At 37.0% G+C, this 12,104-nt stretch overlaps 1 protein-coding gene across 5 annotated transcripts in view; it reads right to left on the reverse strand.

The window, feature by feature from the left end:
* Positions 1 to 6,463: 6,463 nt before the first annotated feature.
* The window catches only part of LOC126829751 (kinase D-interacting substrate of 220 kDa), a 33,260-nt gene continuing 27,619 nt past the window's right edge, over positions 6,464 to 12,104 (reverse strand). For all 5 annotated transcript variants that reach the window (XM_050559867.2, XM_056102757.1, XM_050559865.2 and 2 more), the window contains 3 exons: positions 11,043 to 11,230; positions 9,793 to 10,112; positions 6,464 to 9,204 (listed from right to left, as the gene is read on the reverse strand). In XM_050559867.2, the coding sequence (XP_050415824.2) occupies positions 8,071 to 9,204; positions 9,793 to 10,112; positions 11,043 to 11,230 (1,642 nt within the window). In that variant the 3' untranslated portion in view covers positions 6,464 to 8,070. The remainder of the gene's footprint in view (positions 9,205 to 9,792; positions 10,113 to 11,042; positions 11,231 to 12,104) is intronic.

Raw genomic sequence — 12,104 nt, forward strand, 5'->3', positions numbered from 1 at the left:
AAAACTTTTAACAATCAGGTAAAATGAATCAGCTCTGTTTTTAGATGTTTATCAATGAAAAGACAGTGTTTTTCAGTTGCAGACTAAAATTTAATAATAAATTTATAGATTGTCTGCACTTAGTGATGTGCTGGTAAGTGGCTGTACAGCTGAGTGGCACTATTACCGATACATTTAATGTATAATATTGGGGAAACGCACCATACAAAACTTGGATTCCCAGGTTGTACATGACAATGAGTAGGGTCGCCTGTCCAACTTCGTGGGTTTTCTCCCCGTCCTCCGGTTTCCTCCCACTGCTAAAGACCCCTACGCGCATGCGAATTATTGAAATAAATTTGAACCATGTGTTAGTCCCTCTCTCCCCACTCCTATTTGAGCAAATAGTAGGCCGATCATTAACAAAACATTTTCTTAGAAAATATTTTCACCAAACTTTCTATTGTCATATTAACGATAACTGAACACGAAAAGTCTTTTCTCAAATCTTTCCAGTCTTATATTCCCCAGGAACTAATTAAATTGGGTTCAGGCCGGTAGCTAGTAGGGGGACAACGGGGGCTGCAATACAAAGCCAACGACCAACGTGGTCATAAAGTCGAGTGACATTGGTTGGGCTTCCCCCCCTTGCCCCCCACTCCCCCAGCCAGCTACAGGCCTGGGGTTAATCTAATACCGGTATTAATATCTTTTGTTTTTCAGTCCGGCAGAAGAACTAGAATTTACGATAGATGAAAATGGGAAAGAAAGTTATGACATTATATCTCTCACCAACACGTTACCGTATTCTATCGCGTATAAAGTTAAAACAACATCCCCAGAAAAGTATCGTGTTCGACCCAGTAGTGGTTTAGTTAAACCAGGGTCATGTACGGAGGTGAATGTATATCTACAAGCTGGTGAGAATATTTGATGTTGTCGGGGTCTTGTTGGGGTACAGCCACAGGGAGTTTTTCATATAGTTTAAAACCATGGCCAAGTATGTTTAATTCTGTTACAAATAGGCTGCGGTCGAATGTTTAAGAGTGGGATTTTACACTCTACTAGTCGGCTCCGACTGGGCTAATAAAGACCGGCATATGCCATACATATGCTACGTCCTACTCTTATATCAAATTCCAACTGCCAAGGGATCTTTACGTGCACGTCAATTTGTACACGGGACCTCGATTTTTTTGTCCCATACAAATGACTATATGTTGTCCCTTGCCAGGCCCTCTGTCTGGCACCACTGCAGGGAACGAACACCGGACCTCCATGCTGTCAGATATTGATTAATCAACCAGCGTTGATGTTTCTAGTGGTTTACCCACAGTTCCGTGCAAAACACGCCTAAAGCTCGCTGTAACAGACCGTTTCATTGGCTAATTCCTCACATCATTCAGAACACGTCAATGATAACAACTCTTCCAGATCCTAGTGTAGTAAAGACAAGTTAAATGAAATTTTGAACTATAAAAAACGACACGAAATAGGATCTGTGTTTTAATCAGATTGATCGAGTGTCAATGAAGTTTCAAGAGTTTGATTCCATGCTTGTAACAAGGAGTAGGTTACCTGTCATGGTTCCCTACAACTACTAATTTATGTGCATGCAAATGTGTGTATAGTTATTGTACATGGGCCCCATACTCTGGATCCTCTATTTATTACACATGAGCCCCATACTCTGGATCATATACTTATTGTACATGGGCCCCATACTCTGGATCGTATACTTATTACACATGGGCCCCATACTATGAATTGTATATTTATTGTACATGGGCCCCATACTCCAGACCCTATACTTATTGTACGAGGGACCCTCGTGGTGTTGAATAATATTATATAATGAAATAACCTGGTGTACACTGACTCAAGGTTTAAAAATAAACTGTCACGCTGTGTAACAGCCTACTATCCAGCCATAGGTGAAATACCAGATGTTAATAACTATATTATTATTATCAGGTTACAGCAGTACCATTATAAAAGATAAATTTTTAATTATGTCCATGGAGGTAACAGATGATACTGCAGAAAGTATCAGTAATTTATGGAAAATGGTGCCAAAAGAAAATATAATGGAACACAGGTACTTAATCTTATTTCTCAGGTGTTCAGAAGATCGTTCCTACTTTTATTTTCAAATACTTTATTTCTTTCTTGAACTATCGTTGTAATAGTCAGAATTCAATGGAACAACTACACTTTAATAATCTGCACGATACAAATATCAAACTATTCAAGTCAGACGTAAGTTGCCAGATTAAATCTAAAAATTGAAAATGAAATGAAAATGAAATAAAATGAGGTTTAACTTCCTACTGTTCTGCTCCGAACTGGGCTAATGAAGACAGGCATACGCCATACAGTGTGCTATGAGGGAAATTTTGCCTGGACAGTATTGCTACGGCCTACACTTATATCGAATTGCAACTGCCAAGAGATCTTTTACATGCATGCCAATGTGTACCAATGACCTAGTCTGTGTCGAGTGGATGTTAAACCCGATCTCTCTATCTCTCTCTCTCGTGCGCTTTAGATCATAAGGTCTGTGATTGAGTCAAGCGGGGTGGTTTCAACAAATAGTAGGTGTAAAATACAGCTGTCCAATCAATCAAAGTTCTCTAATTGCATGTGTAACCATAGAAATATAAGTTATTTTGTAGTAATATGTCAACAGGACGTTAAATATACGTAACTAATTCTTTTATTTATTTATTTATGAGATTACGATGTATACAGACATATAGTGATACAGATAGTGTAGATCATACAGATTTAAATTTAACATCCGATCAAAGATTATTCAAAATAAGTAAACAGGTAAGGTTATTTGTATATAAGGCTTAATATTGCTGTAATGTTACATAGCATGACAGATGTTATAGACGCTTCCTGCCATCTTGACACATGAAACCAATTTTAATATCAACCTGTCCGCTATCGACACCCCTGGTGGTCCTGCTTGCATTCATTAGTCATTATGTAACATCAACTTATGTTTTTATGTAATAAAAATTGAGCCTGTTATTTGTTAGACTGGACAACCTGCTCTAAATGACGTCAGACTGATTCCTAGGTCACTGCGCTAGTCTGACTTCAATATAGAGACAGGTAGCGGGCAGTGCGCACGTCTTTCTGCGCACATTACCAATGTAAACAAAAACATGATCGGACGCTGAAGTATGCAATAAAGATGTCAACACCAATTATATGGAGCGGTAGTTTAGGTTTAGCTTGTGGATTAGAGCCGAAACTATGCAATTTTTTTCTCAATAATGGAATTTAACAGAACAATAGTTAATATTTTGGAATTTGAGAAATACGGCAATAAATCAAATGAAATATGACTTATTGACTATGATGAGCGATTTGCCATAGCCGGTAGGCCTACACGATTGTATCTGATTATTATAAGAGCTGATTTTAAACTGTCGCTTTGTTTGGGTTTAAGATAACAATAAGATGTCGCACGATCAACGTTTAATTTGGCTAGCAATCTTAGACATTAAAGAAAAGCTTAACAAATCTTCTAGCTTATTCATTTTAACGCTGAACGGCATCATTAGGGATACCCGTCTATTTTTAGTAACACTACGTCAAAACATGGCTGCCCACTACCTGTCTCTATATGCAAGTCAGAAAAGGAGTGACGTAGGAGCGAGTCTGACGTATTAGAGCAGGTTATCCAGTCTAGTTATTTGTTAATGCCTGGACTTTAATCCTGGTTTTTACTGTTTGTCATTTCAGTTAGACGTTTTACAAAATAATACTGTGATATTACAAGGTCGAATCAAATGGTTAATTAGATCACAGTTTCTTCTCTTTGTTGCCATAGTGATCATGTTAGCAGTTATCATCCTTGTCTTTAAAGATGAGATTATCCATCGTCAATATACACAATGTTCACCAACTCTGTTTTAAAAAAAAAATAGCCTGGTTCTTACAACAAAGTGCTAATAAATCCAATATACTGAACTTCTTTATATATTTGATGGCAAGCATAATTTTTATATTAAAATGACTGGTACTTCAAAATAATTATTTAATAATTAAAAATGTCCGATTTATTGGTCTTGTGTTGTAATCAGTTACCGTCTGTTGGTAACTTACTCATCAGGTTCCAGGGTCGATCCCAGTTGGCCCAGGTAGTCCCAGTTGGCCCAGGTAGTTCCTCGGGATTTTCTTGTTGTTTTCCATTGTGTCTTGTTGTCAAGACAAGGTGAATAACCAAGGTCCTGATATTTAAAGGACAATATTGGTGTCAGTCATTATTATGTGATAGAACTGGTTTTACACAGAAATCATTGCTACGATAGATGCATAACAGATATCCTCTCACAATCTTAATATAAAAACTATTGGTCTTCGAAGGAATTATTAGTGAGCAGAAATTCGTCTGTGTATCTGTTATCACTCGTCACTTCAGTCAGCTATATAGAAGGATAACTCGTGTTTTCCGGTTGCTTTCGTCATTTCCGTTTTTTGAAATCTTCATTAGGCATCTATTGTCCATAGCAATGATCTCTGTGTTAAAATTATTTTTGGAACCTGTTTAACCAGTTCCATCACATATTTGATAATGACTGACACCAATATTGTCCTTTAAGATCCTCTGACAGCAGCAAATCAAAATAGGATGAAAGCCATAGTGCCACTGTCAGGGCAAAAAGTTCCCCTCATAGCACGTTGTTGGGTGTATTCTATATTCATCAGCCCAGTTGGTGGAGGAAAGTAAAATGTTAAATTTGACTTCATTTCTATTAATAAGTAGCATTGGGTGGAGACTAACACATGTAAATTATCCTCCAGGCCTTCATCTGGTGTTGACCAATCAGATTAAAACACAGATCCTATTTCCTTTCGTTTTTTTATAGTTCAAAATTTCGTTTTACTTGTCTTCACTACACTAGGATCTGGAAGAGTTGTTATATAACCTGCGTTCTGGATGATGTGAGGGATTAGCCAATGAAACAGTCTGTTACGGTGGGTTGTTGGCATGTGGTTAATCAACTTTCTGACAACATAATGTCAAAAGCTGCTGGTATGACCCCTGATGCGACCTTCCACTACATCTGTTCAGATCTTCATGTAGTGTAGGTCATCGAAAGTATTAAAAAAAACGAAACGAAACATAGATGTGTATTTTAATAAGATTGGTGGGTGTTGACCAATCCCCAGCATAAAATAAAGACAACTCTAAGATATGATCAATGCACGATAATTGCTTCAAGTGGTTACCAGCGGTTACCAGTACTCTGGAAGTCATGTTACCACTTCTCATTTATTTGGAAGTTCTATATATATCTACGACTTTTGTATTTAAACAAATCGGCAAGTTGGCCCACGGTTCTGTTCTATCTGGTAGTGATGGATGTTGAGCATGCTTTAAAAGGAACATCCTATACCATTTCTGCTCTATTAGGGAATTTCACATACTACCAACAAGTTGTACTTGTTTATGTCACAGATGGACACAGGTTCTTTAAATAGAAAAGGGGAGAAACCAGTATCAAAATCAGACATACTTTGATAAGGTCATCATGTGAACATTTTTGTCAACAGAGGTGGAGGAAATGGCCAAATTTTGCCCAAACCTGGTTTATGAGAAGGACTATACCCCAGGTTCATCGGCCAGTCAACAGTTGTTATAATTCCTGAACGGTCACAGAAACTTCAGTTGTAATGGCATCCACAGCACTGATCACAAGAAAAGGAATTGTAGTTAGAGGTAAACATGCAGGAATCAAATATCAACAACGAGAGAGAAGAAACCACTGAAAAAAAAACCTACATAAATACCCTACAAATGTACACTTTGAAATGTAACAGGGTTTAAGTCCTACTGTTCTGCTTCGACTGGCATATGTCATACAGTGTGCTATGGGGGAAATTTTGTCCGGACAGCAGCGCTACGGCCTACTCTTATATCAAATTCCAACTGCCAAGTGTTCTTTTACGTGTACGAGCCAACATGTAAACAGGACCTCGGTTTTCCGTCCCATCCGAACAACTAGACAGCTGCCATGTCAGGCCCCTCCTTCCTGCATCGCTGACAAGGGTAAACCATTGCTGGATAATCTAAAGTAATAACAATGGGAGTGACCTCAAGATCTCCACGCTATTGAGCCAGTGTCTTACTCACTGACCCAGCGTGGCTCCCTGTAAACTTGAATGACTAGGCCAGCCAATCCTGTATAAATGGTATGAGGGATCTAAATATATATATATCTATATAGAGAGAGAATTGGGGTTTAACGTCCACTCGATGCAAATCAGGTCATTTCAAGCAGTGGGAGGACCCAGAGAAAACCCACGAGGTTGCACAGGTGACCCTACTCCTTGTCACGTACAACCGGGGAATCGAAACCAAGCCAGTTGACTCAATGACAGATTTATTGATACAAACTGCACACGCTAACCATTCAGCCATCCCCCCCCCCCCTGTATTATATAATCAAGGACAATACATGTATAGGTTTTACACTTGTTTTATTGTAAGTTCAATTGCACATATTGTTTTATTGGAAGTTCAATTGCACATATTTATTAATTGTCGTATTACAAACAGATTTCATAACCTTTGATTTTATAGTAATAATCATTTAAAAATATCCATTAACAAAATCATCAAAGTCAATTTTTAATTAAAAAAAAAAATCAACAGAATCAATTTTTAATACAAGATCATCAGAGAGTCAATTTTTAATACATGATCATCAGAGAGTCAATTTTGTAAATGATCAGAGAGCCAATGGTAAATCTATAATAAGCCTGGGGAGGACTCATAATCTAAGGCAAGATAGAAAGTCGTCATACATGTATGTAGGTTTCATTCAACACATGTTTACCATAATTTTATCTTTTAGAAACAATTATAAAGCAACAATGCACCAAAAGGCCTATAGGTATTTCCATATTTAAATTTAACAGGCTAAAAAGTGGTTTTTTTAGATAAAAAGTTGGACAATTATAAGAAAAGACAGGTTGCCAGGCAACAAAACATACACCCACAGCAGCTAAGTTGTCCGGGGAGTCAAAGAGGGATGTCGCATATTTTTTTCTCTTATCAGAAATGAAAACATTTACAACGCACTAAAATCTGATTACAAGTAACAACCCATTTGGCTTCTAGTTCTGCCCTATTCTAACATTTAGCATACAAAATATTAAATATCAATTTCCATAATCATTGAAAATTGATGGGTTTCTTGTCTCATGACCTTAAACACTGTAGTAAATATAAAGTCAATGGGATATTAACTTTAGCGACTTGAGCCTCTAAAGCATCCACAAGGGCCATAATTCTGGCAGTAATTATCAGAAATCGCTGAAAATCCATAAGCTTCTTCGTCTCATGATCTTAAACACTGTGTATAAATTTAAATTCAATCAGATATTAACTTTAGCCCGGACAGATGGACTGACGACCATATACCACCACATTTCAATGTGGGCATATAAAAACGTATGTTACACGTAGATACAATCTTGACCTTGATGTTCATGGGTAAAAATGAGTTGCTGACTGGCAAATATAGATGGCAGAATAAAAGCAAAAGAAAGTAATTTTATCTTTAGGTAACCATGATTTATGTTAGGCTTGATCGATTTTAATCATTTGTTGACTAACATTGTGAGTTTTGGTGAGAGTCTTTATACCATAGTGTATGGTTTGAGAGTCTTTATACCATAGTGTATGGTCAGAGAGTCTTTATACCATAGTGTATGGTCAGAGAGTCTTTATAACATAGTGTATGGTCAGATAGTCTTTATACCATAGTGTATGGTTAGAGAGTCTTTATACCATAGTGTATGGTCAGAGAGTCTTTATACCATAGTGTATGGTCAGATAGTCTTTATACCATAGTGTATGGTCAGAGAGTCTTTATACCATAGTGTATGGTTAGAGAGTCTTTATACCATAGTGTATGGTCAGATAGTCTTTATACCATAGTGTATGGTTAGAGAGTCTTTATACCATAGTGTATGGTTTGAGTCTTTATACCATAGTGTATGGCTTGAGAGTCTTTATACCATAGTGTATGGTTAGAGAGTCTAAGAACGTCCTAAATTCAACCCTTACAGGAAATATTCACTACCAGTTTCATCTTGTGATTTATGACTTGTTTCAACAGTTGACATGAAATAATCTTCAGCAGATTTTAAACTTCCACTGCTTTGTTTTTTACCAGTATTATCAGATTCAATGGTAATAACAGCAGGTACAGATCGCGACTCTTCACCCAGTTTACCCTCGTTTTTCTCAAGATTTTCGGTTGAGCAGTCAGTGGAAGAACTGGAAGATAAGCCAACAAGCGGAATGGTGTCCATTTTCTTCGTCTTTCGGTTCTCTAAAGCTTGGACAATGGGCTTGGTAAGTTTTTCGATACTGGTTGAAAATGACTTGGCAATGCTTGAATGGGGTTCATGATCAGTCGTGCTTGTTGATGATATCTCCTCAATTGCTGAAGCAGTCATGATGTCCGATTCGGCTGCATCTATATCAGGTTCCACCTTATCGTTAATTCCGGACCTTATGGAACTTGTTGGACAAGACATTGATCTGATAGGATACTGTTTGAGATTATCAGTGTAACTATTAACCCCCTCGTCATCAGAAATATTAAACATAGGTTTATCTGGTCCGTCCATCTCTTCAATCAAGCCTTCTTCGGTGAATTCTTCGAGAGCCTCACGTAAAATTGCCGTTTCCAAACTGAGTTGTTGAACAATGCTGTCGTTTCGTTTGAATCTTGGTTTGACTGGAGATAAATCGTCTCCTCTTGGAGGACTCGTCTGTGAACTTCCAAACGACTGTTTTCTCAGCGCTCCAGCAGACGCTCTCCTCCGAGTATTTCCATCAATATCTGTTGACATACGTCGAGATTTGTCGGCATCTTTCCCATAAAGAACACTGTCGCTATATTTACCCGGTCCTAAGTTGTTAGGGTCATCGTCTTGTGGCTGATATTCAACTTCTCTCAATGATAAAATGGCTGCCTTAAAAAGCTGCCAGTCGCCAAACTTCATCCCCATGACTTTTCCCAGTTCATCCATATCACAGTTTGCCAAAACTAAACCTGTGATGTTATTTTCGCGGACGGCGATGGCATATTGAGAGACCATAGACTGGTTGATTCCTGATAATTTCTCTAGCAATAGACTGACATCGATCACAGACATTTGGCTCAAGTGAAATTCTCTGTTGTATTCCTGAAATATAAAACAGTTTTATTTAAAGGACCAATCTAGATTATATTTTGGAGAATAAAACTGCTTAATTTTGTGTTAAAAGCCATTAAAATCCTCTCTTAGGGCCGAACAACTAACATAATATACGTGATACGTTTTGTGATACGTTATCAATCAGCGTTGACGTTTCTAGTGGTTTACTAATAGTTCTGTGCAGAGCACGCCAAGAAGTCGATGTAACAGACCGTTTCATTGGCTAATCCCTCACACCATCCAGAACGCGCGTTATATAACAACTCTTCCAGATCCAAGTGTTGTGAAGAAGTCGCTGTAACAGACCGTTTCATTGGCTAATCCCTCACACCATCCAGAACACACGTTATATAACAACTCTTCCAGATCCTAGTGTTGTGAAGACAAAAAAAACGAAATTTTGAACTATAAAAACGAAGCGAAATAGGATCTGTGTTTTAACCAGATTGATGTAATATACCTTAGCTTTTTTTTGTTGTTCATATAATTTATAAGGTTTGGCCAGTCTAAAACCAGAATAAAACTATACCAAGTTTAATATTGAGTAAGTTAACAAACTAGTACAAACAAACTCACTTTGAGGAAAACCTGAGGAGATGGTCTTGATGTTGGCCATGAAGCTGAAGACATCGCAGGACCAGGAGGCATCATCTGCATCTGCATAGACATTGGCATCATTCCAGACATGGCATTACCATATTGCATCATTTGATTGGCATAAGCCATATTTAATGGATGTCTAGTCGGAGTACCCATTGTGTTGGTTTTACTGGGAAACCGGGAACCTAGAAAATTAGCTTCGCTCTCTCGGGATACCATGCCTGGTGGTGGAGGAGGTTGGGGAGGATATAGTCCACTAATACCATAATCCATTCTATCTGCATTATGTTGAAACTCTAAAATAAATACAGAAAATATATTCATTATCATAATGGGTGTAATCATTGGTCGATTTAATCCAAGTCAAGAAATACACTGATAATTTAGCCTACAATGATGACAACACAGACAATTTGATGTCAAGTTCATTGGTACCATGGCAACACAATCCTGACAATAACCCAACCCAATCAACACGACTTAACAATAACATAAATTGGCATCTGTAACACAAATAAATTGTTAAAGATACATTCCCACAAAAGTATTTATCGGGTGGTTATTTCCAATAAAAGTACGGCAATTCTGGTATAAATGTATAGACACCCAATCTTACTAGAAAAATACTGGATTCCCTTAAAAACACCCATGGAGCGCATACATCAATGTCTGCTTGAGTGACGTCAAAGATTGCACCCAAAGTTTGTCTGATCTCTCAGCGTTAAAGAGCACTTGACGTATGTTGATAAACTTGATGGTGAGCATAAACGTACAACAGTTACTGAGATAAAAACCACGGAAAACGACGTGGGCAGTGGATAATCCAAGAATTTAATTAGGCTTCGATGTTTATGATAAATAACCAGCGATTACAGACAACATCGTTTTGAGAAGAATTTGAAGCAAATATTTGATAGATTAATTAGTTTGAAAATGTTTTTAGTCCAAATATGTCATCAGATCACCCAGTTTGTACGCGGGAAGGTATCTTTAATTTATTTAAATACATAAATATATCATGTATGTTGACTATATATAATTATTTAGGTTTTTCGGGTACATTGGATCATTTTCCTTACATAGCTGCGAGGATTATTCTGTTTTACACCTACCGTATATAGGTTTATCATCCAATATGTCAGAAAAACTTAGACAATTCATAAGTATAACACATTTTGTTAGAATTGTAAAATAAAAGTAAAAATTGTAGAAAAACAGGAGCCTACCTCTGATTAGTTTACGTAAGTAAGGATCTAAATTAATGGTACAGCCAAGAAACTTGCGAAGATCACTAATATTAAGTAGAGGGTAATTGCCTGATTTACTGGCTAAAAATGCTTCAAGTTTTCTAACATTACGATCTATTTCTAAAAGAGGATCTATTTCTTTTGATGCTGGTATCCGTGGAGATATTCTACAATTAATAAATAACATCTATCAAATAGAGAGAGAGAGAAATTGGGTTTAACACAAACTAGGTCATTTCAGGACTAACATATGGTTTAATTTTATTTCAATAATTCGCTTGCGCGTAGGGGTCTTTAGCAGTGGGAGGAAACCGGAGGACCTGGAGAAAACCCCACCTCTTTTCAAGTATAACCGAGGAATCATCTGTGAAATATAATTAGTTAACCATATTCTGGTTCTCCAATAATCATGACTTAATGGGGCATTATGGGAGATTAGATAAAGAGCTGGCAGTTCGCACTATAATAGATAAATAGTAAGTAAAATATGCTGAAAATTTCAGTCAAACTGATTCACTCTGAACCAAGATAATAGCGAATGAATTTTAGGCCTAGCCTTGATCATCAATAAGCGTTAAGCAGCAAATTGGATTCGAATCCAGTGAAAATCCTACACATAAGATGACATCGAGAGTTGATTAAGGTCTTTTCATGTTAATAAATGTCTAATAAATAGTTTATATAATATTTCACTAATTTCAGGCCTAAAGAAAGACGTGCAATAGGCAGATTTAACTCTTGAATAATGTATGTTTAACAATAGCCGCATGATCCATTTTTATTTCAAAACAAATTAAAAACTATCTCATTATTTGGGCATGTAAATATTTTGTAGCAGATACTGTGAAGTAGCTTAATAAAACAATTTGAATGAATCGAGAAATGTAACATAGGCTCAATTATCAAGTGCACAACTCTGATAAATGTTACTGACAATCATAAATAATACTGGATAATCAAACAACACCAAGAGATAAATGTAGAGCCATAATGATATGCGCAATCTCAAGCCAATGAATTCACAATCTGATTAGAATACAG

This window comes from Patella vulgata, chromosome 8 (assembly GCF_932274485.2).
Source record: "Patella vulgata chromosome 8, xgPatVulg1.2, whole genome shotgun sequence".
Classification (NCBI taxonomy): Eukaryota; Metazoa; Mollusca; class Gastropoda; family Patellidae; genus Patella; species Patella vulgata.